Source organism: Homalodisca vitripennis, chromosome 8, assembly GCF_021130785.1.
Source record: "Homalodisca vitripennis isolate AUS2020 chromosome 8, UT_GWSS_2.1, whole genome shotgun sequence".
In the NCBI taxonomy this organism is placed as follows: domain Eukaryota; kingdom Metazoa; phylum Arthropoda; class Insecta; order Hemiptera; family Cicadellidae; genus Homalodisca; species Homalodisca vitripennis.
This window is the reverse complement of record NC_060214.1, coordinates 128,770,224-128,787,455: the sequence shown is the minus strand read 5'-3', so window position 1 is coordinate 128,787,455 and position 17,232 is coordinate 128,770,224. Positions and strand designations below refer to the sequence as shown.

Here is a 17,232-nt window from a genome sequence, read left to right as displayed (position 1 = left end):
ACCTTCATCTAAATACAAAAAAAATACTAAAATTTACACGTAATCAATGGCAGAAGCTGCTGTCCGCCTGAAACTCACTGCCTGAATACAATAGTTGTCAAAAAAGCTACCTTCATCTAAATACAAAAAAGTACTAAAATTTGCACGTAATCATGGCAGAAGCTGCTGTACGCCTGAATACGCTGCCTGAATCCAATACTTAGACCTATACCCTTAAAAACATCCTGGCCCAATGGGAACATTCGCTGAAACTCATTGCACTATAAACAAACTCGATCTGGCCTACTTAGAAATTAAGTTTCATCAAAGTTCAAAGCCCAAAGCTCAATTCCATACCGAGATACGTTATTTATATTTGTATATTGAGTTAAATACGTCACTTTAGCTCAGCCAGTGAATATTAGTTATTAAAGTGAACTTTTCCTCTCTGTAGAGAAAATGTATGACAGTAGAAATCTGCAGTTTTCACTAAAACTATAAAAATAAAGTTATGGAGTTCTGAAAGTCACTATGTCTGTAGTTGTTAGGTACCGCTTTTTATATTAATCATGTGAAATTGAACGAAGACAGGGAAAGCAATATTCTTCATTTAATTGTAATTAAGTGTTAGTGTTTTGCATCGAGCTGCAGTCGAACATCTGTTAACCGAATGACTACCATTCGCATTGAAACAACCGATCACGCTTAGTAATAATTGGTAAGTTTGAACATTGTATTGTTGTAGATTAGTAAATAAATCTATTGTGATTACTGTGGGTTCAGTTATATCTTTATCTTGAACGAGATACTAATAAACAGATACAATAGTCTATAGAGGGATCCGGCAAACAGTAATGAAATTTTTACCATCTGGCGGGTGGGCGGGGGAGAGGGGCGTCTTTTCCAAGAACATTGGGCTTTCCCTTACAGCCCGTCTTTCGGAATTCTCGTGACCCAAGAGGCAAGAACTGGAATATTTACTGATTTATTCAGTTATCTCGTGGTTATATTCAAATAAAAGGTGTTCCGATAGTTCAGCTCTTTTAAATCAATTACAGAATGACAGGGCGTAGGTCAATGTTTCGTGGATGGTTAGTAGAGCCTCGGCCGCGCGCTCAGATCTCTTGGCCCGTCTGTTGTTCCCCGTATCTTTGCAACTATGCTGCTCTCAGTGCTCTCTAACGTTTAAACAACAGAATGATGGTTTTTCCATTAGTGAAAAGAACCTTATTTATAAATATATACCTACACAGCAAACAAAAACTTGTTATTAAAACTATATCTAAAACTTGTTTATTTCTATCTGTATAATATATATATTCTTTTTAGAGTGTTTTTAAACTAAAGGATTGTTTTGTACGGAGCTTTAATTTTGGAGGATTATACAAAAATAGGAGCATTTTTCTGTATTCAGGCAACTTTTTCATTTAATAATTTTGTTTACTATTAAAAAACAATTGCGAACTAATTTCGCAATGTACGAACGAATCTGTGCAGTTTTGCTGTGATATGAATCATTTTTACTGCTAAGCTACCTGTATAATATCTACTTAACTATTATTGATGCGAACAGAACCCTTTTTGCGTTTAAAAACATGAAAAAACAAGTCTTATTTTCATTTTTAGTAGTTGAAATATGACAGTCCTTGTTACAATATGGCGCAACCAGTTGCCCAATTATACCACCGGAAGTACAGTAACAGAGCAGCGGTATGGGCAGCCACTGCACGCGAGTACAGGATCTTCTGAGTACTGACCTTCAGTCACCTCAAGGTCAGCACTCAGCACAATCAGGCTGTGATTTCCGGTCTCCCCGAACTTTGAGGAAGTGATTCAATACTTTGATTTGAGGACTTCCACACAAATCTGATCTGGGCTAACTTCTTCATCAAACAAACAAAAAACAAAAAGGATACCACCACACTATTTATTACAAAATAACATAAAATATAATAAATTCCAGGCTGCCAAATTGTTGGATAAATAAGAAAATATAGTCACGTTCAAGCTGATCAATTTATCTCTTCAGGGTAAATGTGGCATTAATAAGTATTTTCCGCTTATGACTAGTTTTGCAACATTGAAGAGATATTGGAACATTTCAAGGGCCAGGAAATTAAAGAGCTCTGTAAAACGACCTTGTAACAATTCTTATAAAATAACCTTGAGTTTTTTCGCCATAAAAGCTATGTTCAACCTGATGCAAATTTACGCCTTTTTGATCGTAGTTTTATGGGAAATGTCTTATTTGAAAGATATAATTAATATGCATCCAAACTCATTTTAGTTTTTTGTTAAGTGTGTACTTTTTAAATTATGTATTTGATTTTTTGTGAATATCTCATAACTGTATATAAAAACTAAAAAGCGTGTGGTGCATTATAATTATATGTTTTAAATGAGCCACCTACAGTAATTCTACGACTAAAAATATGGGCTTTGGGTGCGGGAAATTCAAGGTCATTTTAATACTGCCGGTTCTTAAATGATGACCGTGCAAAAGGATATACTTCTCTGGTTGTGAGCTCTAGCTGCGTACGCTAGCAAGTTTATCCTACTCTGACTGAGGCGTTGTTCCTTCGATTTCAGCTGTTGTAAAGAAATTAACGCTATCATTTATTTTAATACTGTTCATGTTCATTACTTAGTTATATTTATGGAACAAGAGTGTGGTTTAATCTCCAGTGTAATCTAGAAGAATTGTTTATCTCATCGGGTGCATTATGCTATGGCTGTGTCGATGGCTGCTTAGCCACACTTTGGTATCGTGTCCAAAACATGGCAGTGTATTCAATTGTGTCCCTGTTAAGCAATTATTGCTGTCAGCATGGACGAAATTTCAGTGTGTTACAAGATAATTAAAGTAAGCACACACTAAAATTATATCTAAAATATTTATGAGAGTTTTATTTCCTCAAATGCTCCATTAATGTTTACGGCTTCTTCGATATATAAGAATCAACGTTGGTCATTATATTATCATAGCGTAACTCTGATAAGCTGGCTTGCCTAATTTTACAGAAACAAACGTGGAATTGCTAGAATATATTTGACAAAGATATTTATTTCCAGAAAATATGTAAAAGTTAATCAAAACACATTCAGTCTCTTAGTACCAATCAGATTGTTTTAGCATTGTTAGAATCTCCTACATTTATTGTATCCAATATTAAATATCGGGGCTTTTCATCAGATACTGCAGAGGATTTCTTAGTTTGACATAAAGCTAAGGTCCTGGCGCTAATATTGTATCCAATATTAAATATCGGGGCTTTTCATCAGATACTGCAGAGGATTTCTTAGTTTGACATAAAGCTAAGGTCCTGGCGCTAATATTGTATCCAATATTAAATATCGGGGCTTTTCATCAGATACTGCAGAGGATTTCTTAGTTTGACATAAAGCTAAGGTCCTGGCGCTAATATTGTATCCAATATTAAACATCGGGGCTTTTCATCAGATACTGCAGAGGATTTCTTAGTTTGACATAAAGCTAAGGTCCTGGCGCTAATATTGTATCCAATATTAAACATCGGGGCTTTTCATCAGATACTGCAGAGGATTTCTTAGTTTGACATAAAGCTAAGGTCCTGGCGCTAATATTGTATCCAATATTAAACATCGGGGCTTTTCATCAGATACTGCAGAGGATTTCTTAGTTTGACATAAAGCTAAGGTCCTGGCGCTAATATTGTATCCAATATTAAACATCGGGGCTTTTCATCAGATACTGCAGAGGATTTCTTAGTTTGACATAAAGCTAAGGTCCTGGCGCTAATGCGTGTTCAATTAAATTAAACCATTCAAATAAAGTAAACGTCATCTCAAACTCCATTTGATTTTTCAGGTTAAAATAAAACAATAAAAGTTATATAACAATAAGTAAGTTATATAAAGTATAGTCTGTCTGTGTGTGTGTTTTTTTTATGAAAAACGTGTCTTTTAATTGAATGAGGGTATAAACTTGAAATTTTGCAAACTCTATGCTCTAATAAATATCTAGTTTTAAATAAAGCCTCACATAAACATTAAATAAGGTTTATAAATTGCAGCCTGTAATAAATCAAAAACGAGTGATTTCATTAAACTGTTATAAAACTAGTGAAAAACAAGTAACTTTTAGATGTTCATATTAACACGAAACTTCTATTCGACCGGTAATAACCGCCCAGTAAATGTTTTAATGAACACATTCCACACGAGTCATGTTGTTTAACTGCTGATTAGTAATCAACCGATTGTCGCATTTTACAGCTGACATTTATTATCTTCATTCAATTTTAAAATGTAATTTTTTGCTAAAATATACAGGCAGATAGTAAACTAAACAAGATACGACTACATTTTATATGACGTATTTTACATATTTTGATCGAATATCAGATTGTAAAATTTGATGAGCAATTTATGGACACGCTAGGCAACTAACAAAAATAATGGCATCTGAAATAAAACTGGAACTAATGCAGGTCATTGTGAAATACTCGATATTATTTTGCTTGCTGAGTAACAATTCATGTTAAGGGGAAGGACTCCTAGGCTACGTAAGAACCATGTCCTGTAAAGGCAAAGCAATATGCTTTTTGGCATGCAATAAGGGTGATGTCTATAATAAGAGGATGTTGTATAACCAGTTCAGCAATATTAAGTAGGACTTGCACCATAGCTTCTCGTTAATTATGTCCAAACCGTATTACGAGTGTATTTGTACATCCTATTTGCCAATCTAAAACTGTTGTGGTGGAATAACTACATAGCAACAGGATACTCAGAAATACCTTCATCGTAGCGTAGAGTTAAGGCTGTGACTGTCCAACCGAGAGGACACGGGTTCGATTTCTGAAATGTCGATAAATATTTGTAAGTGACTTTGGACGATTTTCCCTTAAAAACGTTTAGTATCCTCAATTAAAATGCCATTGGCTTAGAAACAACCCCGTTCACAAAAGTTTTTGAAATGAAATCACTACCTTGTCCAATATGCATGTCTCCAACGCCTTCAAATACTAGCATACTGTAAACATACCGATCTGTCTTGTACTTCTCTCTGGAGAATGAAGGCGACAATATTGACAAAATAGATGGCGTGAATATCCATCACAGAATTAATTTCAAATTCTGATATCAAATTGATAATTCGTTTTCGGATTATGTTACGATGATTTGAGACATCTTGGACACTGCAGCATAGAATTATTTTTTTATCTTACTGCAGAAATAAGCTGTTTTGATTCTTAAGTTGGTCCATAAAGTTATTACTTTTTGTTACTTCATAATAGAGCCATAAAGACTCAGTCGGACAGTTCTAATTTTTCAGTGAACTTCCCCATATTTTGCTATTGTTTCAGCAGAAGTAAATACACCAAACGCAGCTGTTTTAATACGTAAACTAGACTGAATAACTATGTTTTCTTAACATATAAAAATGAAATGACGTTTGTTAATCTCACTAAAACTTGAGAACTGTTGGATCGATTTGGCTAATTTTGGTTTTTAAATATTTGTATGAGGTTTAAAAGGTGAGAATCATTGGGAAATTTTCTCAGAATGTTTACTAATTCTGGAAAATAATTATAATATTTGCGGCACGTAATCTAGCACTCTAGTACGTAATCTAGACTCTAAACAGCTGTTGACACTTTCAGCTAAAGTTGACCAAAGTGGTAGAAACATTTGTTTACATTAAATACTCGTATTATAAAATATTGAATAATCATACAACACTTGATCATTAGTGTTATGTAGAATGCAAATACAAAGTTATTATTCAATTTTTTATTTCAGATTGCAACAGTTACAAATAAAAACCATCTAATGCGTTGAAAATAATATTTAAACTGTGTTCTAACTTGATGAACAAAGCTGTGGATGTTTTGAAAACTGATTGTCTCTCTTAACAATTTTACTGTAGTTAAAGAAAAATCAAAGGGATGGCACACTTTCCCCCCTACATAAAAAGCAGAATACAAGCGGCGCAAGTAGATGTATTTTGACGTAGTTTTTGGGTAAAAATCAGTATTACTTATAGCATCAGAAACATCGCAGAACGCAAATAAACTCTTTTAGATTTAAGTTAACCAAAACCCACACACGTGTTTGTGTTCTTGGTCAGTGCAAAACATAAACTCAACTGTAGAACCGTAAATAAGTTATAGCTGAAGTGAATTTAAACTGTCGTATCTGACTCATTTGGACCGCTGTAACTTTGCAGTCGTAAGATTTATATTTTCTTTATGAGAGAAAAAACAAACTATCAATATGACATTTGAAAAATCTTAGACAGAAATTAAATTAAAAGAGCCGAAATTTGATTTTAAACGAAGTTGGTTATTGTTGGTATGTACTTTCTTGATCGGGACAGTCAAACTCATCTATATCACCTGGAATACCTGAGATAGAATATTAACCTAAATGGACGGAAAATGATACTTTTTTACCAAATTAGGTTTTCGAGACGTACTCATATAACAAAGTCTATCATGGATAATGAAATAATATGACCTGATATGTCTACTTATGTTTAAAAGACTGTAGGTCTCCACCATATTACATAACACATACTGTCACAAAGAAACTTATGGTCTATAAACTACAAATTATTATTATAATCTAGGTGAAGAGGTATCACTATGTGCACAATTGATCTAACGTGTAGATGCGGAAGGTGAACAGGAGCTAAACTCAACGCTCACATTGACTCAACCCTTCCCAATATAGCTGCGTCATGTATATGATAGTAAGACTGTCATGTTCTTGTCCACAGTGTGATGGCGCCCTTGCCCAAGACGACACCCGAGGGCTACAAGATCCTCCTGTACCGACTTGCTGACACGGACCCTAGCAAACTCAACTTCCAAGTGAGTGTCACACAGCTAACCATCGTATTCTAACCAGTCTGTAATATCTTTATTGTATGGCCATGGTCTATACCGTCGTTATCGTGTTGCTATGGTCTCTATACAGTCGATGTCATATGGCTCAAAACCACTAATTCAGATGGTCTCGAAGAATCGTATCGCCACTCTCTCTATTTTATGCACAATTTCTGGAAGGCAATTTAAAAACCTGTAAGTGTCCTTTGTTTGAAGTTTACTTTTGGATTGCCAGACAGATTGTGAAGGAGACAGGATTTTTCGTACATTTGACATCGTTCAGTAATAAAACAAAACAAATAACTACGTTTCGAGATCTGCAATCTGATCTCTTCCTTAGGTGAATAACTAACTAATTAATTAATAACATTAATCGAGGCATCATACATTGAATTGGCAACGATCAGTTTAGCCATCAGTCAAAGTTTGGCCGCTTGGTTTAAACAAATTAGAAATTTTAAATAAACAAATGCGGAGTCACAGTATGGTTTTTTAGAAGTTCGTCTAAATAGGGCCAATAGTAATAAATGTTATAGATCTGAACTGACTAAATGAAGGGTTACGTGTAGTTTGATTATGCTGACGTTAAAGGCAAAAAAAATTATCGTCAGCTATTAAAGTCAATAAGACAAAGTTATCGAACAGTTGTAAAATATCAAACCATAGTTCAAATATGTGTTCTAAAGTATCTCTTCTTTAACGAGTCTTGAAGATTTAAACACAAATGTGACATAAGTCACAAATTGACCAATATTGAAGTTATTTAAAACATTTAGCAATCACAAATAGTTACAGAGACTGAGGATGTGTTAACGTCACAAATTGCTTGCAGGACTGTCTGGTGAACTTCTTCGCCTACAACGACGTGCGAGTGAGCGAAGACGGTCTGGCCGAGGGCTACATCGTCGTGTTCGACATGAAGGGTTGTAGCCTGGGTCACCTGGCTAGGGTCTCCACCTGCATGAGCCTGGTCCGCAAGTTCATGGTCTACATACAGGTACAGTCTACACGACCCCAGGCAATATTCACCGAGTCGGAGTTTAAGTCTGAGATCATCAATGACATCATACGTTATTTAAAACAACACACTTCATTTTATTTCAAAAAACTACATTTCATACTCTTGTCTCATAACTGAGAATGAATTTGTCCTATTGCTCAGAATACAATTGTCCCATAGGTCAGAATTACTGACGCGATCTGAGTCGTATTAACTTGCTACCATATGTTATCCATGTTTACAGTATAACATGGTTGTCACGGAAAATCCAAATTTTATTGTGTCACAAATAGTGAAAATTTGGTATGCTCTTGCTCAATTATTGTGTCTGTTGATTTCAACAAAGCATTTTACGAATTATTACCTCTATTACTACTGTTTGTATTATATAACAAATTCTGGTCAAGGTTAGTCGTGAGCTCCTTCGGGGCCGAGGAGACAAAACCTCGAGAATATATGATTATATGGATTCTCACCAAAGTTGGAATGGGCCTGTTGAGCCGACAATGCCCAAATAATGTCGAACGTCAACTACCCAACACGTCTACACGATATTCTATCTAAATTGACATTTACATTGTAGGGAATGGATTTTACACAACAGTGATTGTAAAATGACTTTGGACCCAAAGGGTACAGTTCCTACGCCAAACCCGTATTCAGTCAGACTAATCATAGTATATACCTTATGAATCTGTTAGATTTCATGTAAACTCCTAATAATGTTTTATGAAGCACATTTTAACCTGCTGTTATTCAGCACTTATTAGACCGAGAGGGTCGAGCTAAAGTCAGAAATGTTCTCTTAATGGAGTTCTAAGGGGAAACTCATTTTAAAACAAATTCTATAATTAAGAGATCCCACACTCTGGGAAGTTTAGAGGTTGGTGTTTCTCAAGGTATAACACCTGGAAACTTACTCATAAACCTATATACATAAGAGTAATAAATATGCAGATTGCACTTTTCAGATTAGTTTATTCGCACATAATAGACAGTCCGATTCTGGAATAAGGAAAAGATAATGCGGAAATATGTTTGTGTTGAATAATCCATGTTACAATGTTTCAAGGTTTACTCCACATTTTCCAGACACAATATAAATACTGAAACAAGAGATCGAACAAACCCCATTGCCCAATTAAATATGATGTGTTGTCCTCCCCATGTCAATTCCTGGATGCCCCACTCCGACTCACTGAACGGTACTGTTTTACAAAACCTGATCTAGTTCATAACTGTACAATTTTAGTGAAATCACTAATCATCTGCTGCTTTTGTCCAGGACTGTCATCCTGTCAGGCTGAAGGGTGTCCATGTTATCAACACAGCGTCCTTCATAGACAGCTGCCTGGCGTTGGTGAAACCCTTCATGCAGTCGGGACTCATCCAACTGGTGAGCAAGAGCAGGGAGTCGTAGCCTTTACTCCAACTAGGACTAACATTGCGATACGGTGATATTTCTTATGTTCAAACTGTAAAGTTTAAACAACTGGTGAGCAAGAGCAGGGAGACGTAGCCTTTACTCCAACTAGGACTAACATTGCGATACGGTGATATTTCTTATGTTCAAACTGTAAAGTTTAAACAACTGGTGAGCAAGAGCAGGGAGACGTAGCCTTTACTCCAACTAGGACTAACATTGCGATACGGTGATATTTCTTATGTTCAAACTGTAAAGTTTAAACAACTGGTGAGCAAGAGCAGGGAGACGTAGCCTTTACTCCAACTAGGACTAACATTGCGATACGGTGATATTTCTTATGTTCAAACTGTAAAGTTTAAACAACTGGTGAGCAAGAGCAGGGAGACGTAGCCTTTACTCCAACTAGGACTAACATTGCGATACGGTGATATTTCTTATGTTCAAACTGTAAAGTTTAAACAACTGGTGAGCAAGAGCAGGGAGACGTAGCCTTTACTCCAACTAGGACTAACATTGCGATACGGTGATATTTCTTATGTTCAAACTGTAAAGTTTAAACAACTGGTGAGCAAGAGCAGGGAGACGTAGCCTTTACTCCAACTAGGACTAACATTGCGATACGGTGATATTTCTTATGTTCAAACTGTAAAGTTTAAACAACTGGTGAGCAAGAGCAGGGAGACGTAGCCTTTACTCCAACTAGGACTAACATTGCGATACGGTGATATTTCTTATGTTCAAACTGTAAAGTTTAAACAACTGGTGAGCAAGAGCAGGGAGACGTAGCCTTTACTCCAACTAGGACTAACATTGCGATACTATAAATTCTACAAACTTTTAGATGAGGTTCATCCAATCAAAAGTAGATCAAGTAAAAATAGCCCTTTAGGACAAAAAGCAAATAGCAGCCTTAACATCCGAAGAACGGAGGCCCTCATAACGGTTGTTGTGTGTATGAATGCTATTTTCTCCTATGTACCACCTTTAGTGATTTTTCCAAGGAAACGCATAAGTGAACAGCTTAAAAATGGGACACCACCAGTATTATCTTAGCTTCTCACCTTGGGTGGATCCAAACTAAGTTATTTACCCAGTGGTTGTAACATTTTATAGAATACTCTAATCTTACTAAGGAAAAGCCAGTACTCACATGGCCACTATAGCTATACCAAAAATATTGATTTCATGGATTTGCCAACAAAAAGCTAGTGACCATTCTGTTACTGCCACCTCATTTCTCTCATTTCACTATAGCCCCTGGGCAAAACTTTTATGGGTCCATTAAAAGTTTTCTACAGCGAAGAAATAAGGTTGTTCGAGAAATTAAACGTAACAAATTATTCCTTCTTCCATGTAAGAATATTCTCAGACTTCCATAGCTTCTGTTGATTTTGACCTTCAACCAACGACATGTTCAGCTCCTCAGGGTATTCCTCCACCTTCTTCCATGTAAGAATATTCTCAGACTTCCACAGCTTCTGTTGGTTTTGACCTTCAACCAACAACATGTTCAGCTTCTCAGGGTGTTCCTCCACCTTCTTCCATGTAAGAATATTCTCAGACTTCCACAGCTTCTGTTGATTTTGACCTTCAACCAACGACATGTTCAGCTCCTCAGGGTGTTCCTCCACCTTCTTCCATGTAAGAATATTCTCAGACTTCCACAGCTTCTGTTGATTTTGACCTTCAACCAACGACATGTTCAGCTCCTCAGGGTGTTCCTCACCTTCTTCCATGTAAGAATATTCTCAGACTTCCACAGCTTCTGTTGGTTTTGACCTTCAACGATAACCAAAACAGGTTATCGTTTAAAGGATAGATGCCTGTCACCCTAAACCCTAATGTTCTCCCTTACATCGCTTCATTTTGTGAGGCATAATACAAAGACCAATCGTCATAATGACGTGTTATTTTCACACATACGTCAAATAAAGTCTGTTCCTTCTAATAATTTAGTTTTTTAGGTACCCAGTAAGAAAAACTCTTCCAAATAATACCAAAGTACACTTTCCAGAACCACGGTTCCTACCTTGGAAGTATGTCACACCATGTGTTGTGTAACATACTTCACCGAGGTTGAATGCAAAATTTAAGTCTATAACTTGTTTCATTCTCAAGATCTCCTGCGGACAGGCAGCCATCCAGAATTAAAAAATTAAAAAAAGTAAAGAATGTCTTATTTTACCAGGCGAAGTTAGGGCTAAGAAGCCCTCTCTAACACTTAACCTGGGGACCAACGGCTTAAAGGTGACTTCCGAACCACCACCAATGGCCGGGCAGGCAGGCCGCTTGCAAGGACAGGATCGCTCAGCGGTCACCTGTCCAAGCAGCAGCCACGCTCGGCGTTGCTTGATCTGGTTATCTTGTGATAACCGCCGTACCCACTACACTGCGTCATTGGCAACACTGCCAATTACAACCATATACAAAAATATATTTTACATCCCCCAGCAGACCACGTGTTGTCTATGTAGAAATAAATTTTCACGCAAAATTTAACGTCTACAGATAAGTATGACAAAGATTTCAAGATTCAAATAACATATTTATATTTTTTATTCATTAAGTTACATTTCATAGCAGTGTTCCAATAGTACAAAATCCTGTGACCTCTGGAGGGTACTCCGCGCGAGAGTGCGCTAAAATCAAATCTTGCTACTGACTTTTAATATTCACTTCGCTAAGTTCCAGCTAATTACTCAAATGAAATCATAGGTGACTTGGAAGAAAATACCCAAGGGATAATACCTTCTCAAAGATCACTTAGATCAAAGTAATTAGACTATTACCAAGTGAACTTAAACTTAATAAAGGAACATGTAGAGGATTTATTCAAATAGTACAAACCTCTGAGGAACTAATTTTGAAGGCCAAATAAGATATTTCTTTGGTAAAATAGGAAGAAAACTGTTTATTCAGGACATTTTTATGTTAGTACTTAATGGAGCACAAAATATCTTAGGTGTATGATCAAAGTGAACTACCTCTGCATTGCCTTCTCCAAGTAAGCTACTGTTAATTACGCTGCTTGAAGATTGTATTGACAGTTGTTTTATGTAAACATTTTAAAATTTTATTATGTTTTATATCTTCTAGGCTTAAATTTACCTAACTGCTTCGTTATCAGTTAGTTTTAAAAATATGATATATTAGTGTTTCAATATGTGACCATGTACGCCAACTGTAAGTTACTGTCATTTCAATTTATTATTAGTTTTAATATTACTAAACAAAAGAAGCCTTTTTTTAATCTAAGGATACACCAATTTATGGAACAGCAGTGTATAATAATCTCTAAAATGAGATTTTTTACAAAGAGTGAAATAGAAATCTTCCTTCAGAATTATTAACAGAGAGACTGAATCTCTTTTTTTGAGATTTTTTGTTGAACTTTTGTTATATCTAGAATTTGTATTTAAATATTTTTTTCCTTAAAAGATTTAAAGTTGGATTACTAAGGAAATGTCTCATTCAGAACATAAATTCGTAGGGTTCCATACTAATTTGGTGATTAAATCAAGTTCTACACATAACGTAGCTATGGTGGGAAAGTTGATTCAAGTAGTGTTTGGGGATACGCGTTACAGAAGGAAGTATTTGTGAACCCATGTTTGCAGTGAGGAAACCTTTTCCTTTACTCCTTCAATTTCTATACATCCCATTATTTGGGAGTGGTTGAATTGTAATTTGTTTTTATTGTAATCAAGGGATAGTGTGATTGTTATAAAGCCTTGAGGTTCACCCAGTAACATTACTGTTAATATTGTTTTGTAGATACATCTACACTCAGACTTGACAACCCTGGAGAAGTTCTTCCCCCTGGAGTTGTTACCCACAGACTACGGTGGAATGGCTCCTGAGACACTCTCTCTCCATGGTAGTTATTCCAAAACAAACCCACTCTTGTGTACTGAATCATCGTATGTTTAATATGAGTACAGCTTTTACGCAAGTCTGGAGCAGCTGATGTCCATGTGTATGGATGGCTCTTATTTGTTTATCTGTGGTAGTTCAGTCTGTTTTAGACGTTCTAAAAACATTTTTGTTTAAGTCGTTTGCGAGAGATCTTATTCACATTTGAAATGGTGGGTATTTCATTTAAGCTTTGAAGTGAATAATTATTTCTGATAGAAAGGCATGTAATGTAAATCTTATATTACTATTATTACCTATAATTTAACACACATTTTCTTTACCCATGTCAGAATATATAATTTGGTGTACTCATGCCACAATTTTACATTTCTTGTACCACAATCGCTTTGAATTTGTATCATTCTTACTTATGGAATTTTAAAATCTTGAAATTAATTTTAAAACAAACATAAAACAGAGGTATGGTGGGAAGGTTTGATTCAATGTAAATGTTGAATTTACCTCCATGTCACCTTCTGCTTGATGCAGCATATCAAATTTGGCGCTGTCACACACGACTCCTGGAATCTGGAGTCCATGTCCTTCTGAAGAGATCCAAAAACTTGGGTGACAAAGACGTTCAGACGTATAGAGCTGTCTGTTCTTTCCCAGGTAGAAATCTGTACTAATTTTTTGCAAAAAAAAACACTGCTTCTCAATATAATTGAGAATTATCCCTTTACAATCTCAAAGATCTTAGCTACTATATCCCAATTATCTTTTATTCTTGCAATATTTATGCCATCCGACCCACAGTTTTGTTTATTTTTTATGCTTAAAATAGCTTCTGCTATCAATGATTAGTCAATACAAAATTCTGTCATAGCACACTCTCACGCACACATTCTTTTCCAAGAAAATATTACAGCCAAATTCGTCTTGCCTAAGCTTTGGAGCAATGTTTTTGTGTGATTGTGATTAAAGATGAAAAACTTAGCTATCTACTTTTACTGGTGATCCATTAATGTTAATTGTATCAATTGATTGCTTCTTACGTTTAATTATTTGTTATTACATTCCAATACTTTCTGGAATCTACATTACAGTTTTCAACCAAAGAACTATAATAATTAAGTTTATCCTGTTTACCCATATTCAAGTTTAATCATATTATCATTCAACATTTGTAAGCTCTATTTTGAATATTTACTAATTCCACAAGATGGTCAGATATCCATTGTAAAATTACTTAACATTCTTTGTTTGATCTTTATTATAGATGATAGATGCCAGGACTGATGACACTTGCCATTATTACACAAACATTGTTACACAAACACGGTTACACGAACATTGTTACACAAACACAATCATTTCAAGAAGTTATATCTGCTGTCCTTTTCAGAAGTCAAACCCTGACACTAAGCACACAAGGGAATTAACAAATAAAAACACGATAAAACCAAAGTCAAATTAGAAATCTAGATTTTATAATAGAAAATTTCCACATATATATGCAAACATATGACATTTCAGATTTGTTTTAATAATTAAACTGTTTTGAGCTTTATTACCTCTAAACTACTTTTGTCTTTTTGTTGAACTAATTATGCTTGCATTTGAGCAATTTAAATCATAAATTGTCCTATGTTTAGAGCTAGGTGGATACTGTGATCGTGGTGTGAGCATAATTGCCCTGTAAAACCTAAATAGCATAATGTTGGCCAACAAAAATAATTAGCCTGATCAAATTTTAATTTTTGCACACTTTTCAGAGGACCACATTCAGCTGGTCAGCAAAAATTACAAGGAGTGGCTCAAGGACTCGGAGAAAATCACAGCAGATCTGAAGAAACGAGTGACGAAACCGAAAAACCAGATCATAGAGTTGGAGGGTTCCTTCAAAACACTAGAAATCGATTAGTGAATCAGATTGGAGTCATTGTAATGTTTGTAACTCATCATATCTAAGGTGATACTCCCGTCATTTGTAAATAGCACATTTGTTTTTGTTGTAACTTTAAGTACCTATTAGAGAAGAATGTTTGTGATAATATTATCTTGAAAGAACATCATAGAGTATAAGATTTTAATGATAAAATTTACCTCATGTTGTAATGCGAATGCATAAAACACACTTGTATTGTATTACTTGTAATAATGAGAGATTTGTATAATATATTAGTCTTAGGTGCTCAATAAGTAAATAATAAAGATGCATATGAGTGTAGATGAATTGTAATGGTGACTTCTACATATCCCATCAACTCCATTTATCACAAATCTCACTCTGTACCTTCAACTTAGGTTCAGTAGATGTGCCAGAACAGTGTAAACAGAATCACATTACATTTTGTTTTAGAGATTTTTATGTAACTATCAGATCTTCTCAATTGATGGTATATTCTAACACCAACCCCAATTGCAAATGGTCTACCTGTATGTAACTCAGAGACGTTAATATCAACCAATGTCAAATCTTTCTGTTAAAATGAATCCGAGCGGTGCTCCACTTTCTGTCATTTCGGGTGTAGATGAGATGTTTGTACTCTTGACTTCTGTGCAGTGACATCGCTTGGGCTCTAGTCTGGGCTTCATGTAATTTGTGTATCGTCAGTTATTACTATAATAATTATTATAACTCTGAGTTACAGTCCATTATCACACTTTTTTAGTTTACAGATTTATAATGTGTTCGGGATTTTAATACTTGAAGAAGAGTATAGATTTCAATCCTCGAAATGTAGTTTTATACTACGGTATCTTGTAACTTATAACGATGGCAAATGTCAAAGATCCAACTATCCTTTCATCAATCCTCATAATAAAATTCAAACAAAGGATTTAGACATTTTCCAGCTCATATAAAAACTTTCCTCATGAATTGAATCAAGCTTCTTACTCTAATCCAATCTGAAATGTAACTCAAGAACTAATCCAAATATAATTAGCATTTGGGAGTCTGAAAATGAAACTGTTATACTCTGATACAAACAATAATTAAAAGATTATAGTTATGAGGTAATATGTGGTAAACATTATATATTCAATGTTTTATAAAACTATTAAACTGTTAAATAAGAAAACAAAAATAATTACTACTTCATACTTAATTTAACCGTTTTGCGTAATGTTGTACAGTATTCATGAGGCAAGCTAAATATGATAAAATGTGGATATTGGATCTATTCATGTATTTCTTCTGATCCCTGGAACTATATTTAAGCTCTTTGATTTAAGTTCACTTTTGTAGACAAATGATTTGTAAGGTTAACACAAACAGTTAAGGACATTTGCCATCATTTTCTGTTACTCCAGAAACACAATATTTTTAAAACTAATTACTTGTTTTTACTTTTATAGAGTCTGGGACAGCATTGTTAAGTTTAATACTGCTGATTAATAAAGGTCTTTCAAGAAAGTTAGTTTTAAGGGCAGGAATGTTAATTTATTGGAGTGACGTAGATTGTAGCAAAGTTGGGAATTATGTGTTTTGAAAAGATGGAGGTTTTCATGAACAAATGTAATGCAGTTCAAGATGGGAATGTTAAAACTTTGGCCTCTCTAAAAAGCGACCTACTTGAAGTTTCCCAAAATCTGCTAACAACACCCTTTTCTGGAGTTTGAAAATAAATTTATTTTATGTGTATACTTTCACATCCCCAAACAACTACTGCATATGTGAGAAAGGGGTAGGTTAGATCAGCTCATAGTAAGCAGCCAAGAGTACTGTGGTATCAGCAAACTTTAAAGTTTCTTATAATGAAAATCCCCAAGCCTAGATTCTTACAGATAAGCTGAATATGATCGTGGAAGCTTAGTTTGTTGTCAATCTGAATACTGAGAAACAAAGTCATAAGATGAAATCTCTTCAAGTCCCAAATGGATTATGCTGAAACCACAGAGTTATTTTATGTGTTTCTTCAGAAACTAGAGTTACGAGATCCAAGCGATTTGGGATTTTAACTGTATTGTCTACAAAAAAAACAAATTGTTAGCATTGGCACTAGTAATACAGTTTGGGAGGTCATTCATACACAAGAGGAACAGGACTAATCCAAGTACTGAACTCTGCAGGACTCCTCTTAGTTGATTTTGAA

The 17,232-nt window shown here is 35.0% G+C and overlaps 1 protein-coding gene across 2 annotated transcripts in view; it reads left to right on the top strand.

The window, feature by feature from the left end:
- LOC124368394 (alpha-tocopherol transfer protein-like) overlaps nt 1–15,362 on the top strand; it is a 69,022-nt gene extending 53,660 nt beyond the window's left edge. Inside the window, exons 4-8 of one of the 2 annotated variants that reach the window (XM_046825701.1) lie at nt 6,743–6,836; nt 7,684–7,848; nt 9,137–9,247; nt 13,052–13,154; nt 14,908–15,362. In XM_046825701.1, the coding sequence (XP_046681657.1) occupies nt 6,743–6,836; nt 7,684–7,848; nt 9,137–9,247; nt 13,052–13,154; nt 14,908–15,056 (622 nt within the window). In that variant the 3' untranslated portion in view covers nt 15,057–15,362. Of the gene's footprint in view, nt 1–6,742; nt 6,837–7,683; nt 7,849–9,136; nt 9,248–13,051; nt 13,155–13,681 lie in introns of both variants that reach the window. The other variant, XM_046825700.1, reaches the window with a different exon arrangement.
- The last annotated feature ends 1,870 nt before the right edge of the window (nt 15,363–17,232 follow it).